This window comes from Mobula birostris, chromosome 4 (genome assembly GCF_030028105.1).
Source record: "Mobula birostris isolate sMobBir1 chromosome 4, sMobBir1.hap1, whole genome shotgun sequence".
Classification (NCBI taxonomy): Eukaryota; Metazoa; Chordata; class Chondrichthyes; order Myliobatiformes; family Myliobatidae; genus Mobula; species Mobula birostris.
Genome location: NC_092373.1, coordinates 163857528 through 163880466, shown reverse-complemented (window position 1 = coordinate 163880466; position 22939 = coordinate 163857528). Strand labels below are relative to the sequence as shown.

Here is a 22939-nt window from a genome sequence, read left to right as displayed (position 1 = left end):
TTGTATTTTCTGCAATCTCACCTTTAAACCTACATTGGTCTGGTATTTGTGAGCCCCTGTCACAATGATAACACGATTTGTTTGGCCAGGCTGGTTTCTGTTTAGATATTGCAATTTTATTTACTTTCATTGCTGATTGCAACACCATTGCATTCTGTCTGCTGTTTCCATTGATAAAGTGATTTAACCTGTTCTTCTAAATATGAGTTCGGCTTCAGTTAGGAGCTGTTTTTGAATGCTTTCTTGCAAGATTCCACAAACTAAATGATTTCTCAGTGTATCATTAAGCCCATCACAGAACCAACAATGATCACGCAATTCTTCTGTTCAGCCATGTAAGCTGAAATGGACTCCCTTTCCTTTTGATTCAGATAGATGAAGCCTAAAGTATTCTGCAATCAATAATGGGTTTTGGTTCTAAATGTTCCTGCATTACATTTATGATAGCAGCAAAGCTCATGTTGGCTGGTTTGGTTGGAGCAGTTAAACGTCTAAGCAAACTGTATGCCTTTTCACCCACTGCACTCAGCAACAACGGCACTAATTTTTCATCGGATATTTCATTTGCTTCAAATTACTGCTCAATTTGTACAGTATTATTGAATGTGCAATTGAAAGTGTCTGCCTTTCTGATGTAGCCAGCCATTTCTGCTTCTTTTATTTATTATTATTAACATCTGGTACTCATTGTCCATGGCCATACTCAATGCTCGTTAATTTCATCCATTTTCTGCCTTCTTCAAAGGTCTCTGTCCCCTGCCAAAGAAAAACATGCTGTGCTGCAACAGGTAGGTTGTTGCCTTATGTTCATCGTAAAACTTCCTCATTGCTACTGTTATGTTTTTTAACTTCAGAAACTAATTGAAAGAAGAACACAGGAGCCGGGATACTTTGTTTACTTAGTTTATCTTTTCCTATTTTTTAGTAAGGCACTCACATATGACGTGGTGGCCAAATGACATGTGCCATTCATTACTTCTTACATTTAACCTATAATGAATTATGTAAACAAAGAATGCCTAATCAAACAAGATATGCACGATATTACTCAAATATTACTGAAATATGAAATAGGCAATTCCCTTTTTCCCTTCCCCACCCTGCTGCCTTTCCCATCTTACCTAGATTCATCTATCTCCTGCCAGTTTGTGCTCCTTCTGATCCTCCTACCCTTTTAATCTGGCTCTGCCCCACTTCATTTCCAAGTCCTGACAAGGATTTCAGCACAAAACATTGACTATTCACTTTCCTCCATAGATGCAGTCTAGCCTGCTGATTTCCTCCAGCAATTTGAGTGTTAATATTTACACATTGTTGAAAATGTTGTCCTTACCTCTTAATGCACATTTCAGGACTAGTCTATTTTGTCACTTAATATTCTGACTAGTTGTTTATTCTGTGAGTCATCCTCAACACTGTGATATTTTAGGAGTCCAGAAATTGGTGCTTAGAAGCTCTGGAGGGTCTCCAGGAGAATACCTGCTTGTCTTGATGAATAAAGACTTTATATCACCAGCTTTATTGTCCCTCCAGTGACTAAAATCACGGTAATTAATTAATTAACAGTCAACATTTCGGGCCGAGACCCTTCTTCAGGACTGGAAAGGAAGGGGGAAGATGACAGGATAAAAGGGTGGGATGAGGGAAAAGAGGACAACTAGAAGGTGAGAGGAGAAGCTAGGTGGGTAGAAAATGTAAAGGGTTGGAGAGGATTCTTACTCATTGCATCACAACCTGGTATCGAGGCTCCAAAGCACAAGATTAGAAAGGGGTTGCAGAGGGTTATAGACTCAACCAGGTCCATCCATCATGGACACAAACAATAAAGGCCATCATCAAGAGGTGATGACTCAAGAAGGCAGCGTCCATCACTAAGGACCTTCACCATTCAGATCATGCCCTCTTATGCCTCCGTGCATGTGACAATATAGAACCAATAACAATACTATTAATGGATGTCAATGTCAATAATAAACACAAACCAATACTATTACTGTATGGTCAATGAACACATGAACACTAACTCATTATTCCTTTTTTAACACGGTTTTTGTAATTTATATTAATTTTATGTCACCACTACTGTTGCAGCAAAACAAAGAAATCATGTCATATGTCAGTGATAATAAATCTGATTCTGATGCTGCCTAAGCTGCAGTTTTCAGTATTTCCTGCTCTTAATTTCAACATTTCAGCATCGGCGAACTTTTGATTTTCAATGATTGACAAGTTTGGAACGCCTTTCTCACAATGATTGACAAGGCGAGCCGGGCGTAGTTTTTAAACCACTCCCTTAAAATGCAAGTGCTCCACTTGATTCAATGATGAACACTGGAGACTCCACCCCGGGCCTTTGTCAATCCTCTAATGACTGACAAAGACAGACGCATCAACACTTCAATGATTTTTAAAGCGGGATGCTCCAACCCTAAAGTGATTGACATTTTAGGTGGAACACCCCTAAATGATTGGCAATGCCGGGTGCTCCTCGAATGATTGACAAAGACAGACGCTCCATCCTTAAAAGATTAATAATGCTCTAACCCTAAAGTGATTAATATTTTAGGTGGAACACCGCAAAAATGTTTGACAAAGCGCGGCGCTTACCACGAGAATGATTGTCAAAGCAAAAAACTCGACCTCCAAATCAAACCCCGCCCACGAGGTGATTGACAAGTGGACGGGGTGGGGTTCCACTATACATTGACGAATAGTATTGGAAGCTCCGACTCCTGCCCTGCCCCCATAAAATGATTGGCAGGGCTGCTGTCCTATTGCTAGCAGCCACAGTCACAGCTCACCCGCAGTGCTTTCGCAGTTGGATGCCATGGTGTTTCTCACCCACCACTTCTTTCGAGCCATGTCCTCCTCCAGCAGCCTGGCCATCAAGCATATTACGGTGATCGGCGGTGGGCTAATGGGCACTGGCATCGCCCAGGTAATCGAGCGGCGAACAGCGAGACTCGAGGCGGTTGGCAGCACTATGCGCCCTCCCCACTCCTCCTGATTAGACTCCAGGGCGAGGGTCCCAGGGAAGGGCGTAAGCCTAACAGTTAGGTCTGCGCGGGATGGAATTTAAATTCAAATGGAGCAAAGTCGAACGGCTGGAGCAAATCCTGCCCTCCGGGTTCCGGTAGCGGCGTACATTCGTCTGGGATGCCCATCCCTGACTGTTTTTTCACAAACTCTTCCATAGTTTAGGTTGCAATCTGTGGAGCATAGCAAGAACCTGCATTTAATTACTAAGGAACAGTTATTCAGTATGGGACCACTGTTTGTTTTTTGTTTGACTAAATATTAAGATTTTTTCCCCCATAACGTTTGTAGCATCTGAACAGAGATGCTGGTCCAATTATGTGGAGTCTTGGTGGAGACGGCACCCGGAGGAAAATCGAGCAACAAACAGGAGGAACACAGTGGGGCATGCAGTATCATCCCTCTCCCTTGTCTCCTCCAACTGTAAGATCTTGTTGTGATGATCTCATTAGGTTTTTTTTGTCACTTCCCTTGCTCTAGCAAACAGAGCCAAATCCAGACCATGTTCTGATCTTTAATCTGTTACTGGGTTACCACTCACTTCACATTTTACTGAGTTTTCTTCTCTACCATCTGCACAAGGAGTTTGATGGAATAGGTGAGAGTAGCTCTAAGAATGCAAACTGCTTAATCTCATCAGGAAAAGCAACCTGCTTGATTGACACTTTCTAACAGCGTAATGGTTCAAATGGAATAAAGTGCGAGGAAGTGTATGGTCATTACTTTGGCAGAAGAAATGAAAGGGTTGACTATTTTCTAAATGGAGAGAAAATACAAAAAAACTGAGGTGCAAAGAGTCCTTGTGCAGGATTTGTGATTTGTGGGTTGAGTCTGTCATGAGGAAGACAAATGTAATGTTATACTTTGTTGTTGCTAAACAATTGATACTAGAATGTACAATCATCACAGTGATATTTGATTCATTCATTTCAAAAGGACTGGAATACAAAAGCAAGAATGTTGTAATGTTGAGACTTTACAAAGCACTGGTGAGGCCTCATTTAGAAAATTATAAGCAGTTTTGGGCCCCTTATCTTGGAAAGGATGTGCTGACACTGGAGAGGGTTCAAAGGAGGTTCATGAAAGTGATTCCAGGATTGAATGGCATGTTATGTGAAGAGCTTTTGGTGGCTCTCGGCCTGTATTCACTAGAATTCAGAAAAATGATGGGTTACCTAATTGAAACCTATCAAATGGTGAAAGGCCTTGATAGAGTGGATGTTTCCAAGGTTGGAGAGTCCAAGACTAGACGACACAGCCTCCGAATAGAGGAGTGTCCTTTTAGATGAAGATTTCTTTAGCCAAAGAGTGATGAATCTGGAATTTGTTGCCACAGGCAGCTGTGAAGGCCAAGTCTGTATGTATATGGAGATTGGGACTGAGGAAAAATAGATCAAACATGATGAAATGGTGGAACAGACTCAATGGGCCAAATGGCCTACTTCTGCTCATATGTCTTGGGGTCTTTTTTGCTGTCTTCCAGGGTGCTGTGGTGTACCATTTATAAAGTGCATTGCAGCAGGTCATGCATGGTTCTTGAATAGAACCTCCCAAACGATCTAAATGTTATGGGATTTAAATTTAAGCTCTTTGTATACATCTAGCAACATAAATTCAAATCTTATGCAGAGCAAGCTGACCTGCTGATTTTCTTCAGCATCATGTTTATTGCTCCACATTCCAGCATGTGTAGTCTCCTGTGTCTCCTGGAGACAGCTGCTTTACCCTTGTTACCCAGCTAGTGAGGTCAAGTTTCACCAGTTGAGTTGCTATGTGAGTAGAGATTGAGTAAAGCAGGCCTGTATTTTTGAGATTTTTGAAGAATGAGAAGTGATCTCATGGAAACTTGTAAAGATCTTGCAGAACTTGACAGGCTGGATGCATGGAAGGTGTATCCCCTGTTGAACAGTCTAGAACATGGTGTTGAAGTATCAGAATAGAGGGCAAGATATTTAGGACTGTGAAGAAAAATTTCTATATTAAGAAGCTGATGAATCTTTGAGGCTCTTTATCCCAGAAGGCAGTGAAGGCTCCGAGTACACTCAAAACAAGGATTGATAGATTTCCAGATTTTTAGGGAAATGGGCGATATGGGCCTAGTGCAGGAAAATGCCATTGAGATAGATCTGCTTTGGTTTTGCTAAGGGTTGTATGGTATCCTGCTCCCTTTATTTTAATATCCAGACTGGTTTTTGTTATAACTGAATGCAAAAGTAAAACACTGCAAAGGTCTTTAATCTAGTGATCTTTTGGGATATGTAGTCAGAGTTTCATCAACAAGAAAACTACATCTAGGAAAAGCTGGATCCTGCTGAAACATATTCTTGAAGCAACAGAAACTGAGGGATTAACATTTTTATCATGGCTCAGTTTCATTTTTAATTTTTTAAAAATCAAATTAATTATTTGATCTACCTGACTGGATATTTAAAAGTTTCCTGTAAGTTCAATTGGTATATTCTGATGTAATAGAACAATATTTCAAATTCATTAATACCATGACAACTGAGTTAGGGTGGGGGAAGAAAACAGTAGAATTCTACTCACTTGAAACAGGGACCTGCTCCCATGACAGGGCCCCAGCTTGCTAACCCTCTTCCACACTTCTTTTGAGATATATCTTCTGCCAGATCTCCTAAGGGAACTATCAGTAGAGGTGTGGAACAACTGTTAATCTGTTGTTATTGCAGCATAGGGATGGAATTGTAGCTTTGTCGATTGAAACCATCCTCCAGTTAGAGCCCTCATCTCGTCTTGGAAGGAATTGGGCTAAAATGGATTTCTCTATCAGTCAGTTCAGCTATTCCTTACCGTATGTGGAGGGACCATTTCACAACTGGATTTCTTTGCTGCAGTTTTTTTTGTCCCTCTCCTATGTCTCTTCCAAGTGAAAGATCTCAGAGTTCTTAGTCCTTAAAATTGAAACCATCTCATTATTTTCTCTTCGCTGTTTCCCTTTCTCTAGTCGGCTAGGCCAAATCCTGACCATGTTCTGAACTTCAGTTTGTTACTAGCCTGTCAACTTTCTTCCCAACTTTCTGAATTCTTCCTGAATCTGGACTTAAGAAGATTGATGAAATAGGTGAATGTAGCTCTTAAGAACACGAATTGCTAAGTACCATCCAGAAAAAGCAGCCTGCTTGATTGACACCCCATCCACCAGCTTTGACTTTCACTGTCTTCAGCAATGGTTTACCATTTTTAAATTGCATTGCAGCAGTTTATGTATAGTTCCTCAATAGAACTTTCCAAGCCCCTTAACTATTGTGATGAAATTTAACCTTGTAAACCCTGTGTTCATCTAAGTACCACCGTGACTACCATACTTGTAGAAAGCAAGCTGTCAGCAGATTAACTAAATAGTTCAAGTAGGCCACAAGATTAAAAGAACTTTCTTGCTCTTCAAGTTATGTCACAGGTTCCCTTCTATCCCTCTGAATGGGTTAAAGGGTGATGTGCAATACAGTTTTAATAATTTCAAACATTATAATTGCATATTGATTTGTTGTCTTGGATTAGAACATAGAACAATACAGCACAGTATGGGCCCTTCAGCCCATGATGTTGTTCCATCCTTTTAACCTATTTCTCAATCAATCTAAACTTTCCCTTCTACACCACAGATAATCCCCCATTTTTTTTCTTTCATCCATGTGCCTGTCTAAGGGTACCGCTGCTGTATAAGCCACTACCTCCATCTCCAGCATTCCAAACACTTACCCTTCTGTGTATAAACAAAAACTCACCTCTGACATCTCCCCTAAACCTTTCTCCACTCACCTTAAAAGGATGTACTCTGGTATTATCCCTTAGCTTTTGCTGCCCAGTTAAGAGGCACTAGCTGTACACCCTATCTCTATCCTCTTATATACCTCTATCAAGTTGCCTGTTATTATTCTTCACTCGAAGGAGAAAAGCCCTACTCACTCAAGCTTTCCTCATAAGCATGTTCCTTAATCCAGGCGGCCTCCTTTGTACTCTCTCTAAGGCTTCCACGTCCTTCCTATAATGAGGCAACTAGAACTGTACAAAATACTATTGTGGTCTAACCAGAGTGTTATAGAGCTGCAACATTTATCTTGTGGGTTCTTGAACTCAATCCCTTGATTAATGAAGGCCAACACATCATACACCTTTTTACCACCCTACCAACTTGCACAGCAACTTTGAGGGATCTATGGACTTGGATTCCAAGATCCCTCTGTATCTCCACGCTGTTAAGAACTCTACAATTAATCATGTATTCTGCCTTCAACTTTCTAAAGTGTATCACTTCACACTTTTCTGGATTGAACTTTATCTGCCTCTTCTCAGCTCAACTCTGTATCCTAGCTGTGCCCCATTGTAATTTTTAAGCTATCTTTGTTCGATCTTGCACTTTATCGCTTACCTGCACTGTACTTCGGTAGCTTTTACACTTTATTCTGTATGTTATTGCTTTACCTTATTCTAGCTCAATGTATTGTGTAATAATTTGATCTGTTTAAATAGTATGCAAGTCTAGCTCTTCACTATATTTTGGTACATGTGACTATAATAACTACTACTACTACTACGCAAACAACAGGAATTCTGCAGATGCTGGAAATTCAAGCAACACACATCAAAGTTGCTGGTGAACGCAGCAGGCCAGGCAGCATCTCTAGGAAGAGGTACAGTCGACGTTTCAGGCCGAGACCCTTCTTCATAGAGATGCTGCCTGGCCTGCTGCGTTCACCAGCAACTTTGATGTGTGTTGCTACTACTACTACTACTACTACGTGGAATCAGGCCTAGGGGACCGGCGTCAGGCAACACTATAATAAACCATACCAATATCTACAACACCGCCAACCTTCGTCTTCTGCAAATTTGCTAGCCCACCCTAAAGCTACTATAAACATTCAGTGGCCACTTTATTAGATACAAGAGTGGAACCCAGAATGATCTTCTGCTGCTGTAGCCCATCTACTTCAAGATGCAATGTATTGTGCGTTCAGAAATGCTCTTCTGCACACCACTGTTGTAATGTGTGGATAATGTCACCTTCCTGGTCAGCTTGAACTAGCTAGGCTATCTCCTCTGATTTCATTAACAAGGCTTACTTGCCCATAGAACTGCTGCTCACTGGATGTTTCTTTTATTGTTTTTCATACTGTTCTTTGCAGACTCCAGGGACTGGTGTGTGATTAACAATCATTCCACGGATAACATCACTTGGATCATATTTCTTTCCCATTCTAATATTTGTTTTGAACAACAACTGAACCTCTTGACCACGTCTGCATGCTTTTATGCATTGAGCTGCTGCCGCATGGTTAGCTAATTAGATATCTGCATTAACGAGCAGGTGTACTGAGTGTAGGTTCAAATAGTCATAGTCATACTTCATTGATCCCGGGGGAAATTGGTTTTCGTTACAGTTGCACCATAAATAATAAATAGTAATAGAACCATAAATAGTTAAATAGTAATATGTAAATTATGCCAGTAAATTATGAAATAAGTCCAGGACCAACTTATTGGCTCAGACTGTCTGACCCTCCAAGGGAGGAGTTGTAAAGTTTGATGGCCACAGGCAGGAATGACCTCCTATGACGCTCTGTGCTGCAACTCGGTGGAATGAGTCTCTGGCTGAATGTACTCCTGTGCCCACCCAGTACATTATGTAGTGGATGGGAGACATTGACCAAGATGACATGCAACTTAGACAGCATCTCTTTTCAGACACCACTGTGAGAGAGTCCAGTTCCATCCCCACAACATCACTGGCCTTATGAATGAGTTTGTTGATTCTGTTGGTGTCTGCTACCCTCAGCCTGCTGCCCCAGCACACAACAGCAAACATGATAGCACTGGCCACCACAGACTTGTAGAACATCCTCAGCATCGTCTGGCAGATGTTAAAGGACCTCAGTCTCCTCAGGAAATAGAGATGGCTCTGACCCTTCTTGTAGACAGCCTCAGTGTTCTTTGACCAGTCCAGTTTATTGTCAATTCGTATCCCCAGGTATTTGTAATGCTCCACCATGTCCACACTGACCCCCTGGATGGAAACGGGGGTCACCGGTACCTTAGCTCTCCTCAGGTCTACCACCAGCTCCTTAGTCTTTTTCACATTAAGCTGCAGATAATTCTGCTCACACCATGTGACAAAGTTGCCTACCGTAGCCCTGTACTCAGCCTCATCTCCCTTGCTGCTGCGTCCAACTATGAAGCATTCTACAAAAATCATGAAATTAAAATAGCCATTTTCTTTCTTTCTATAAGGTTAAAAGGAAAGGTTCAAAGTTTGTGTTAATTAATAACCACATTTTAAATTTGGTGTTTGTTTAACCTTTGGCTTATGATAGTATGAGATGGTGTACTGTTTACTTATCAAGTGAAGGTCAGGCTGGTAAGCTGTTGCAATTAACAACAAAAACAGCAGGCAAAGAATATATTTAGACAAGTCTAGGCAAGGGTAATAACAAGGCCTTATAGAATCAACTCAAGTCATATGCACAAGTACAGTGAGGTATAGGTACAATGGGATAAAAACTTGCTTACAGCAGCTTTAAGGCACATATTTAGGCAAAATGCAACATAAGTTATACAAGATAGTGAAGATTAAGCATCCTTTGGCCCACTGAGTTCATGCTGGAGACGTGTCGGGCTTGAAAGTATGAAGTCACACCCTCCGAGTGGGAAATCCAGAGGGAGGTGTTTGGGCTTGTAATCTTTCTATAACTTATGAAAATATCTAGATCTTGAAAATATGCCACAATACAAAAAATATTTATTATCTTTCAGATCAGACGTGAGAGATGTTATTGTACTTCATAGCCAGCAAATTATTTTCGGTCTTGTCTAAGGAAGTGTGGAATCCTGTTCATCTACAATTGGATCCAGTAAATAGTAATAAGATAGTTGTCCAAATTATCTTTAGTTGTGTTGATTGACATTAGCTGAGCAGATTCCACAGATACCTGATGTACTCACCTCGTATTTGTCTTGTATCTAATGTACTAGGAGAACTATTCAAGTTAAACAATAAGCACACTTAAGTACCCAATTGCTGTAAAACACTTTGGGATGTCCTAAGATACAATAGATTCTAAATGAAAGCATTTCCCTTTGTGTCTTTAAATTCTTCATTTGTAATCCTTCTTTCCTCTTTATCCCATGCTCTGATTCAGGTTTTTTATAGAATGAAACAGTTTTTTTTCTAGTGAAGCTGAAACATGTTCTAAAATGTAGAGGAAGAAACAGTGCTTATTTTGTCAAAGATTCTAGAACAACTTGCATTATAGAATATATCATTGTTGCTCATTATTACAAGTCATTGTTTTCTTTGATTGCAAAAAGGTGATTTTAGTAGCATTGCACTGAGACTACGTCCACACTATACCGGATAATTTAGAAAACGCCGGTTTCGAGTAAAAACGACAGGCGTCCACACTAAGCGTTTTTCAAAATACCTCCCTCCACATTAGACGGATATTTGGGTGAATCTCTTCCTACTGGGTATGCACAGGACACACAGGAAACAAGCGAAGAGGAAACGGTATACTTAGTGCGCGTTTGTCTAGTTATGGAGTAGAAAAAGTTAAAAGGAATTGCTCTTGGCTTTCACGCAGGAGGACTTAAAACTAAAAAAAACAAATACTGGAGCAAATGGAGGCAACCAACAGGGAGTTCACGGACAGTATGACCCGGCTGGCTGACAACGAACATTGAAGAACTGACTAACTCTGTTGCATTAATAAAGTACCTTGTTAAATGTATAAAAACATGTCTGCATCAGCGTTATCTTGTATACAATGTTATATTAGGCTGTTACACATCTGTTGTCAGAGAAGTACTTGCATAAATAGGTAAACCACCTTGGTTCTTGGTTCTTGATCCTCCAAAATATTCCGCATGGAATTTAAACTGGAGGTGGCAGTGGGTGTTTTCTGTCCTTACCTTCACACAAACAAGGAGAGAAAACAGGGCAAAGTGAGTATACTTATTTATTCAGTAAGCTATGGGTCAAAGTATTTGGTGAGTACATTTCTAACTCTTCTGGCTTCAGTCTCGTTGCCGTCTGTTCTGAAATTGTTAGGTTCTGTGAAGCGCAGAAGCAAATATCACTGTGATGATTGTACACTCTTGTATCAACTGTTTGGCGACAGTAAAATAATAATAATAATATTTGAAGAAGAAAATGAAATGCCATGCTGCCGCCATCTGTTGCGACACGTCATGATAGCGGTTTTAAAAAGCTCCGGTTACCCCGTACACAGTGCAACGGATATTAGGAGTTTTCAGACTTAGTCATTCTGGAGACAGTTTCTGAAAATCTCGGGGGCTGAAAACGCCGTTTCAGTGTGGATGGAAGGTCAAAACGAAGAGAAGAGGCTTCGTTTTCAAAATTATCGGGTGTAGTGTGGACTTGGCCTTAATCTTTAGTCGGGTTTGACTTCTTAGAATCTTCAACATTAGTTTCAAAGAATCCATTTTGTGACTTGGATAAACGGAGTATTATCGGAGTATTTTATTAAGTTTCATGAGTTTGTTTTACCACAGCAGTCATCAAAGTTCAGTTGCATTTATTATCAAAGTACGTTTATGTCACCATATACAATCCTGAGATTCATCTTCTTGTGGGCATGTTCAATAAATCAATAATAGAAAAGAATCAAAGAAAGACTGCCCAACTAGGGCACTCATCTAGAGTGCAGAAGACAATGAACTGCAAATACAAAAAGAAAAAATAATGGTGGCATTCGTCAGTTTCACGAGACCATGGATCTGTGCCTGGAAAGACTTGCTTCAGTCTGTGTTGGTAGTCTATGCCAATTGAGCGCAGGCTTATAACCAATAGACTGTTGATTTCCGTGTTGTGCCGTCGCGATGAGGCAACGCTGGAGTGTCCTCTCCAGTGCGCAGGCTTGGGCAAGGTTGTATGGAAGACCAGCAGTTGCCCATGCAGCAACTCTCCTCTCTCCATGACACCAATGTTGTCCAAGGGAAGGGCGAGGGCCGATACAGCTTGGCACCAGTGTCGTCACAGGAGTTGCCAGAATGAGATTGAAGGCAATGTCGGACTGCTTTAGGGGCTCCAGCTCTGCATTTGTCCTCAGGGTTTACTCCCGAAGCCTTTCTCATGAGTGGGTATGGCTGCAAGGCAGCGGAGGTTTGAAATCAGAGTTTTCCCTCTCTTAAATGGACTGCCTTCCCAGGCTGATGAGCTCCATCTACCCGAAGCACTGGTTTTAAGGTGCCAGGACCCGCCTTCACCCCTTCTCCTGTCAGTAGAAACAGTTCCGCGGGGCTTAGAGGCTAAGCCACACGAGAAGGCTAGGAGTTGGACTTTGTTGTCAGAGGCTATTTGAGGTGCTTGCCGTGAGGAGCACTTTTGGTAGTGGGAGCTTGTCCCCACAACCACTCCTCGGCTTGACGAACTTGGAACCAAGAAATAATAATAACCAAACAATAAATATCAAGAGTATGAGATGAAGAGTCCTCGAAAGTAAGTCCATTGGTTGTGGGAACATTTCAATGGTGGGGCAAGTGAAGTTGAATGAAGTTGCCACTTTGGTTCAAGAGCCTAATGGCTGAGGCATAGTAACTGTTTCTGAACCTGGTGTGTGAGTTTTGAAGCACCTTTACCACCTTCCTGATGGCAGCAGTGAGACGAGAGAAATTCTTAGGTAGTGGGGGTCTCTGATAATAGATGCTGTTTTCCTGCAGTGTATTTCATGTAGATATGTTCAATGGTTGCGAGTGCTTTACCCATGAAAGACTGGACCGTATCCACTACTTTTTGTAATACTTTTTGTCAGTTAAAGGACAGGAGGCCCATTACTGCATTAGAGTTTCAACTTAGATTCTGTGAATAAACTATAGTATGGAACTTGAACCCATTGCATACTGATTCTAAGAACATTAATTAGCACATGAAGGTAAAGAATGAGAAATTTATTGATTTGTACATTAAACTTGATCCTCTACAATATCAGCTCACAAAGCAAACATTCATTGGGAAACAATAGGCCTAAGGTCTCTTGTTTGTTATTATCAGTTCAAATATTTAAAATCCTTTAGCATTTTTCTGAAATGTTTTAAATTTATTTTTGTTGAACTTTCTAAATTTCCACATTAGTTTCATTGAACTTCTGGGTTAATTTGTGGTAATATTTGCAAGCCAGGTATTATGTCTAGAGGGAGAAACAGAATAACAATTTCAGGTCAAAATCTTTCATCACTACTTGAACTGGAAATGTTAATATTGTTTCACTTTCTCCATAGATACAGCCTGACCTGTTGAGATTTTCTAGCAATTTTTTTACTTTCTCAGATTTACAGTATTCTATCTTGTATCATATTTTATAATGTTTAATCTGTTCTAGTCGTTGGACCTTGCAAAGCCCCAGGAGAAATATCTGAATTACGGGTGCAAGTTGTATTCAATCATATTAACATTAACACATTTAATTTCATTTAGAACCAAATAATAATAGCTGAGAATAAGTGAAGATATTATCCTTGCATCAATAATGCTCCTGAGCTTAAAGATTTCTCATTGTTTATCATTGCTCCTGCCCCTTACACTAGAATCATTCTATTTATTTTTCTTTTAATTCTCTCCATTACCTGTGGTAGAGTGAAGATGATGTTAGGTATTAGGTTCTTTTAATATTCTTGCAAATTGCTTGTTTATGTTTTCATACTGAATATAAGTTAATTCCCATCATTTTAAAAACACAAACACGAGGAAGTCTGCAGATGCTGGAGTTTCAAGCAACACACATCAAAGTTGCTGGTGAACGCAGCAGGCCAGGCAGCATCTCTAGGAGGAGGTACAGTCGATGTTTTGGGCCGAGACCCTTCTTCAGAACTAACTGAAAGAAGAGCTAGAAGAGATTTGAAAGTGGAGGGGGAGGGGGAGATCCAAAATGATAGGAGAAGACAGGAGGGGGAGGGATGGAGCCAAGAGCTGGACAGGTGATTGGCAAAAGGGATATGAGAGGATCATGGGACAGGAGGCCTAGGGAGAAAGAAAAGGGGGGGGGAGCCCAGAGGATGGGCAAGAGGTATAGTGAGAGGGACAGAGGGAGAAAAAGGAGAGAGAGTAAAAGAAAGTGTGTATATAAATAAATAATAGTTGGGGTACGAGGGGGAGGTGGGGCATTAGCGGAAGTTTGAGAAGTCAGTGTTCATGCCATCAGGTTGGAGGCTACCCAGAGAGAATATAAGGTGTTGTTCCTCTAACCTGAGAGTGGCTAATTCCACGTCCCATTCCCATTCTGATATGTCATAGAAGCATAGAAAATAGGTGCAGGAGTAGGCCATTCGACCCTTCGAGCCTGCACCGCCATCCAGTACGATCATGGCTGATCATCCAACTCAGAACCCTATACCTGCCTTCTCTCCATACCCCCTGATCCCTTTAGCCACAAGTGCCTTATCTAACTCCCTCTTAAATATAGCCAATGAACTGGCCTCAACTGTTTCCTGTGGCAAAGAATTCCACAGATTCACCGCTCACTATGTGAAGAAGTTTTTCCTCATCTTGGTCCTAAAAGGCCTCCCGTTTATCTTCAAACTGTGACCCCTCATTCTGGACTTCCCCAACATCGGGAACAATCTTCCTGTATCTAGCCTGTCCAATCCCTTTTAGAATTTTATACGTTTCAATCAGATCCCCCCTCATTCTTCTAAATTCCAGAGAGTATAAGCCTAGTCGATCCAGTCTTTCATCATATGAAAGTCCTGCCATCCCAGGAGTCAATCTGGTGAACCTTCTTTGTACTCCTTCTATGGCAAGAATGTCTTTCCTCAGATTAGGGGACCAAAACTGCACACAATACTCTAGGTGTGGTCTCACCAAGGCCTTGTACAATTGCAGTAGTACCTCCCTGCTCCTGTACTCGAATCCTCTTGCTATGAATGCCAGCATACCATTCGCCTTTTTCACCACCTGCTGTACCTATTCACGGCCTCCTCTACTGTCAAGATGAAGCCACACAAACTTCTGCTAATGCCTCACCTCCCCCCGCATACCCATTTGTTATTTATTTATATACACGTTCTTTTTCCCTCTCTCTCCTTTTTCTCCCTCTGTCCCTCTCACTATACCCCTTGCCCATCCTCTGGGCTCCCCCCCCCCCACCTTTTCTTTCTCCCTAGGCCTCCTGTCCCATGATCTTCTCATATCGCTTTTGCCAATCACCTGTCCAGCTCTTGGCTCCATCCCTCCCCCTCCTGTCTTCTCCTATCATTTTGGATCTCCCCCTCCCCCTCCAAGATCTCTTACTAGCTCTTCCTTGAGTTCCTTCAGTGCATTGTGTGTTGTTCTTAATTCCAAGCCTACACAGTTAATATTTATCAAAAGGCATAGCTATTGATCAAAGCAACTAGTCTCATAATTCACCAGACACACTCACAGCACCTTGAACAAATTAAAACAAGATAACTAGGAATCTTGGTGCTGCCACCCCTCGCCAAACTCACATTCTTCCTTGCTGTGTAATGCTTGTATTGTACACATTTCCACACTCATTAAGGACTAACATTAAATTCTATCATACTGGTTCATGTATGCTGTACTGACTGCACTTAAAAGTATTGCACCACATCAAAATGTCATGGGATGCACTTAAAATGTGGGAAAAACAATATGTAAATTCTGTTACCTTTGGCAGTTCTTTCAAACTCCAAAGTGGAATGCTGTATTGATTCCAAGATTATGTTTACATTTCTATTGCACCTTTAGGCTCTATAATGAGTCAATCTAGCTGAGGAAGCAATCACCCCCTCCTGTTAGATTGTTTGAGGTAACTTATTTTTTATTCTTTCTTACTACTCTTCTAATGCAGTATTTGTATATCTGTGCACTTGTAATGCTACTGTGACACTAATTTCCTTTGGGATCAATAAAGTATCCATCTATCTTTAGCATCTAGTAAATTGAATGCAACTATGTTTGCTAACAAAATTCTTAGTTGTGTTCTGGTCTAATCTTTAGCAGACATTGAGTTATATTATAAAAGAATGATTATGTTTGTGCTTGAAGATCAGATGACCTGGTATCACAATGATCATCAATCCTCTGATCTGATGACTTTGCTCACTGGAGTGAAAAACACTTTACTAAGTAGGGTTAAATTTTCATTGATAGACTAATATTTTTGCTTTTACCAGGTAGCTGCTGCAACAGGGCATTCAGTGATTTTGGTGGATCAGACTGAAGATATCTTAAAGAATTCATTGAAGAGAATTGGAGCCAGTGTTGAGCGTATAAGGAAGAAGAAGTTTGTAGATAAACCTGAGGTGATGCTCTGACAGTTATGAACTCATTGCAAGTGTGCATGTTAGATCCCTGTTTGTTAATATGTATTTGCTGAGGCTGCTTCAATACAAGTCTGTACATTAGGTTAATAATCATACTGTTTAGATTGTTTAACCTAATTCTATTTTTTAATCAAATGATAATTAGAAGCTACAGATCTAAAACAATTTCAAGCTTTTAATTTCAAGTTGCTGTTGGGATGCACCTGCTGATTGAAACCCACAAGTTTAGTATTGCAAATATATTTTAATTTCCTCTAAGTTTTATTTTGTCCTGCAACTAAATTTACGGTTTAACTCCAGAGATACTTTCCTCGTGTAGTCTGTGATGTTGTATGTTGGTGTTCAATTTGGATGCAGAGGACATTGCAGCTGAGCCCAGTTACTGAATTTGAAACAGTATTTATTCCATCTCTATGCCAGGTAAAGCTGACCAATTCCAAGCAGGGGCTGAACTCTGCCATTGTTTTGGCTCTAAGGGGGTCACAATTCATTAGCTGCACAACAATCCTTTAAAAGTAGTGGTGTATTCTGCTGATCTTAGACTGTAATTTCTGTGTGTTGCTCACCAAATAATGGGATTGTTATTTTGTTTTGCTTTATGCCAATTAGCAGATTTCTAAGCATATGTTTATGAATTGGCAACATATTGATCCAATATGTCATAATTGGAAAGTATTTTATACAACTACCGCAGTAAATATGAATTGGTAGGTTCTATCTAATGAACAATTGTAATCCAAAAAAAAAATCCCCAGAGTGCCAATATCTGTGTTATGGAATTAATCAGAGTCAAGAAAGCGTGTATGTTTTATACCATGTTTAATTTTTAGATAAATGTTCAAGGCATTTCAGAGTTGTGAAAAAAGAGCAATGCCAAGTCAAGAATTAATAAGTGCCACTTAAAGCTTGCATCAAAAAATATTGTCTTATGGAGTGCCTTAGAACAAGAGAATGTGGTTTCGGCTTGGAGGATAATTTCAATGAGTTTGACCTTGATTACGGGAGGATAAATGAAGCTGTGATGGGAGGGATTGTACACCAGATGAAAGGGAAGGAAGATTGGTTCATTGGTGTTGTACATCTGGAGCAAGTTGCAAAGGATTTGGAATGGGGATTGTTTTAAATTTGTTGCACAAGTTAGCAGCAATGGGTTGATACGTGACTGTGACTTGATTTGTGCAAAGCACCACAAGGTATTGGTCAGCCTTCTAGTTATTTGGAACCAATGGATGATTTGAGATGCAAAGAAGGGAGCAGTAGAGCTGAGCATTTTCAGTTTCTCTGTAAATGCCAATCCCTTTTCTCAAGGTCTACATGCAGAATATTAAGATGGATGAGCAAAAATTGAACTTTTGAGTGATTCTGAAAGTGACAAAAAAAAGTGTTGGACAATGAAACTGTTGGCATTCAGTTTACTGACTGTAGTTTTATAGATGAGAGGAGAACAAAGCTAAAGTAATTTCTCCGTATAGTATAATTGTGAAAAGGACATTCTTGTTAATGATTATGAGAGTCTCACAGCGGATGGTGCAGTTCATCAGAGAGGATATTCATTACAGATTTTGGAGAACAAGCAACCATCTTGGAGATGATTACAGTGGAAAAATGCTTGAGGAGAAAGAGAACTTGGAAATATGGGCAATAAGTGAGTTCTTGCCGGTATCCTTCATAACACAGAAACAAATGACTAAGAAGCTTGATCTATTTCCTCTTGCTTATGTGCACCTCTATAGTATGAGCAATATTAGGATATTGCTGTGTGGAAAATTATGGATGTGAATTTACATCCATCTGTGACACAATTTCTGGGATACAAATGTATTGAGCTAATCATAAATCTGATTCCATTTTATGAATGTCTGTTAAGACTCCTTATAGTGCTTCATGTGTGGAATTGAATGGTAATGGCTGATTATCTCGCCTACATATTGGACGATATTTTTTCTTTTGATCTAAAACTTCAAAGCTTAAAATTTAAACAAATCAGGCCTTTATGGAACAGACATAATTAAAATTTAAAACTTCTGCTGTAGATTGCAGTTTAACCCCAGTTTTTCAACAACCACAGCTAAATTGGAACAGAAGCTATATGTAGACATTCAGATATGTCGCTGCAGAGTGTGATTGCCTTCTGCTTAGTTGAGTGTTATATGCTTTAAATTCCCATTTGTTTCTACTGAAGCTGTTACAAGGGAAAATGTTTGTAATAGAAATTTCAGAATCAAATTGCCGTGTCTTAATTTAAAAAAATAGAGGACAAACCTCGGGTCTCTGAACAATTTGCTTCTATTTAAGAACTGAATTGGTAACTGACCCCAACATTTATGTGGCTCTCATTTTTATCCAGAGCAGCTCTGATAATGTGATTATGGTTGCTGGAATGTTGATGTAAACTATTACACTCTCCAAGACTTATTTGGTTACATGATTAATTATAAGTAATCATTATATTGGAGCAACCATTTTATCCTCGAAAAAGAATCACTACATTTCAAGATGCTTATCAAAGTGGTGTAAAGTAATGGGTCACTCGTTTTATCATTTGTCAACGTACTGTATTCTATCACAAGTTTGATTACTGAATATAAGAAGGAAGGAAAATTAGGCTTTGCTGTTCATTATTGCTCTCTTCCAACAATAGGCAGGTGCAGAATTTGTTCAGCAGACTCTTCAGAAAATTAGTATGAGTACAGATCCTGCTTCTGCAGTGCAAAACACAGACCTGGTTGTGGAAGCAATTGTGGAAAATGTTAATGTTAAGCAAGAACTTTTCAAAAAATTGGATCAGTGTGCTTTGAAGTAAGTATATGAGTTGTATTTTGTTTCCTGAATAATTAAAAAATAAATACTTGTTTTTAAAATGATGCACTTCACCAATTAAATACTTCCTGTGTGAAACCCAGCAGCCAATTTGCGGACATAAGTTGCCACAACAAGGTGGTTATCAGATAACCTTGTATGATAATGATTGAAAAATAAATATTGATCGGGTGATGTGAAAATTCTCCTTCGTAATAGCGAGTCTTTTACATCACCTGTGAGAGAACACACAGTTTAACATCTCAGCTGACACAATATCTTCTTTAGTAAGATGTACAATATTCACAATATCTTCTCAGTACTTCACATGGTTATTTGTTGAAATCTTTCATTGAACAATATTTGTTTTATTGCAGAATGCTTGATGTATGTTGTTAAATGGGAACTAATGAATCCGTAGAGGATAGTGGAGAACTTTCAACCAAGTATGCCAGTTTTGATGTTTAGTAAATGGATCATGCTAAAGGTTGCCTTAGAATTTTTTAAATAACCTATATATTGAATAATTGCCTGGTGCCAATGAATCCCTAATCAGTAATTTTTAAAATATTTTGTAAGTTCATATAAGTTAAAAGAAGGTTCACATAGATTAGGAGGAGAAATTCATTCTTAGTTATTGACATGTTAGAAACTTCTAAAATTCAATTACATTCAAGTTAATTCATATCAATGGCATTAAATTTTAGAGACGAAGTACAATGAATGGCCAATTTTGTGTTGTATGTTTAGACTAAGTGACCAATGATACTTCTGTCCTATCTATATAATTCTAAAACTCTCATGCTCTGTTTGTCTGTTTGTGACCTCCAATTAGTGCAAATAGTGCATTACAGCGGTACTGTTTTTGGCTAAATCGAACTAAAATGTGCTAACTTACAGAATGCAGGCAAAGTTCAGGGTTATATATTCGTATAAAATTGCTCATTCGCCAAAAATCAACAGGCTGCCTTTCACCCGAGACGCGATCGGCCATCATGGAAATCGGGACGCCACAGACCAACGCATGCGCACGGCCAGCCTCAGCAGTGTTTCACGATGCTCACAGCAGCCACACCAACTGCAGCAAAAGGGCAGGGCTATCATGTCCATTTAGGAGAGCACCAACCACATCATCAAGAAACAACAGCATCTTGGAGCCTTTGGTGTTACTGCTTCCTATCTTCTATCAAGCATTAGGGTAAAGATATATCGATAGCCTAATTATGCCGCGTGGAAAGAGAAGGGGGACATTATGGTCAAGAGGTGACGCCAAATGTTGTCAGGAAGCGGCAAGGAGAGGGAGAGAACAACAATCGGATGAGGCCAGGGCCGCACGACTCCAGGAGCAAAGAGTCAGGACAAAAAAGATGAGAGAAAATGAGACAGAGGAGGGCAGGCATGCATGTCTCCAAAATGACAACAACAGGCACAGACGGAGAAGAGAACAAGAATCCAATCAGGCCAGGGCCGCACGACTCCAGGATCAGAGAGAAAGAACAAATGGTTGAAGAAACGAAGGATGAAAGGGCTGCACGTCTCCAGAATGACAAAAACAGGCAGAGGAGGAGGAGAGAGGAAGAGACAGAGGAGAAAAGGAAAGATCAACTCGAGAATATGCGGCACAGAGTAATTATTGCGGGAGTTGCTGAAGACGACAATGGCCACTTTCGATGATAATACCTCGACAGAGAAAGAGCAAGGTAAAATGCACGATTCGCATGCCATCACGTTTCTGCTGATGTTGGTTCGATGACCAGAGTATGCCCTCACTGTCGTGCCTTCCTATTCACTGGAGAAACAGTGCATTACTGCTGTGCGAAGGGAAAGGTCAGGATAGGCAATTTGCAGCCTCTACCTAATGAACTCCTCAATTTGTACAGCAGTGATGAACCTATTGCAAACAAGTTCAGGAAGAACATCAGACAATACAATTGCCTCTTCCAAATGACATCCTTTGGTGCCAAAGAAGTAATTTCAACTAGGAATCAATGGAATCCTTCTGTGATTATTCAAGGCCAAATCCATCATTACATTGGACATTTAATTCCAGACCCGAACCAGCAAGCCCGATTCCTTCAAATTTACTTCATGGATACTCAAGACAGCGTAGAATTGAGAATGGGGATACTCCAGAATGATGGAATTCAACGTGAGATTGTTGAATTATTGGAAAACCTACTATGACAACGAAACCCGTACGTTGCATCCCTTATACTTGCAAAAGAACAAATTTGAGGCATGCCAGAGGCATCCACTGTCATTGATCCTGACCGGAGACCGGCATTTGAACATGACAGAAGATTTAATGCACAAATTGCCAACGAAGTCGCTGTCATTATACCAAACAGCACCGAACCTGAGGTAGAATCACGGCACATTGTGTTGAAAGAATAAGGAGGTGATTAGCAAATAATTTCAGAGTTCTGTGTGGCTCATATGACAGCTTTCAATATGTACTTTTCTTTCTGCTTGGAGATGATGGCTGGCATCATCAACTCCAAATGACGAACAACAAGAAACTGGCGGCAATGTGTTATTATGCGTATCGAATAATGAACCATGAGAATGAGTTTAATAACCTTCTCAGAGGAGGACGTCTATTCCAACAATACTTGGTCGATATGGTTGCTAAGATTGAAGGCGAGAGGCTGAGCTACATCCAAATGAATCAAGCAACCTTGAGATCAACAACATACAGAGGCCTGACTGATGCATTGAATGATGACGATAATTTCAGAAACATCGGAAGGCGCATCATCCTCTCCTCAACATTTGTCGGTGGACCGAGATACATGATGGAACAATGTCAGGACGCCATGATGTATATACGGAAGTATGGTAATGCCTCATTATTCATTACAATGACAGCAATCCAAACTGGCCCGAAATCCGACAGCATCTTTTTTGGCATCAGCCACCAAACAATTGGCCAGATTTAATCGTGAGGGTGTTTGACTTGAAGAGAAAGTTGTTTGCGAAGTACCTCACTGGAACAGATGGTCTCTTTGGTAGGTGTATCGCTTACATTGTAAGTGTCGAATACCAAAAGCGGGGTCTGCCTCACTTGCACTGTCTGCTGTGGCTCGATGAGGCATCCAAGTGGAGACTACAAGATTATGATAAATTTGTTCAAGCAGAAATACCTGACCCAAATGAAGATCCAGAGCTGCATGAATTGGTATTGAAGCACATGATATATGGTCCGTATTGCACCACTAAATCACCATTTTGGCAAAATGGTACATGCAGTAAGGGGTACCCGAAGCCGTTTATTGAGCATACAAGGTGTGGGGATGATTCATATCCTATGTATAGGAGATGGTCTGTGCAAATGGGAGGATTCGAAGGTCATCAAGTAGGACGACAAAGTCGAACAATAACTTCTGAATGGGTGGTCCCCTATAATGCCCAACTATTAAAGCTTTTCAGTTGTCATATAAATGTAGAAATATGCTCATCTGAATTGGCAGATATATCGGGCCCTCTGAAGCTGTCGGATCGATACTTGGATTTCCAAATCACGAGAGGGAACCAGCTGTTGTTCGCCTTCAAGTACACCTTCCCCAACAGCATCAAGTATTCTTTCGAGATAATACTGCTGTACATCGCCTCTGATCTGGGCTGACAATTACGTGCTGGGCAGCACCTAATTAATTAGCATGTTTATTTCGGCTTTTTTCTTAAAGATGTGCTGTGTGCCTCCCGGCTACTGCTGCATTCTCCGCGAATTGGTATCTCTCCGTGGCCCGGGGGTTGGGGTGGTGGGACACTGGGGTGTCATCTCATCGCCGTCTGTTTCCATTAG

At 40.4% G+C, this 22939-nt stretch overlaps 1 protein-coding gene across 1 annotated transcript in view; it reads left to right on the top strand.

The window, feature by feature from the left end:
* The first annotated feature begins 2780 nt into the window (after positions 1 to 2780).
* The window catches only part of hadh (hydroxyacyl-CoA dehydrogenase), a 51622-nt gene continuing 31463 nt past the window's right edge, over positions 2781 to 22939 (top strand). The window contains exons 1-3 of the mRNA XM_072256391.1: positions 2781 to 2938; positions 16186 to 16314; positions 18977 to 19134. Of these exons, the coding sequence (XP_072112492.1) occupies positions 2828 to 2938; positions 16186 to 16314; positions 18977 to 19134 (398 nt within the window). The 5' untranslated portion in view covers positions 2781 to 2827. The remainder of the gene's footprint in view (positions 2939 to 16185; positions 16315 to 18976; positions 19135 to 22939) is intronic.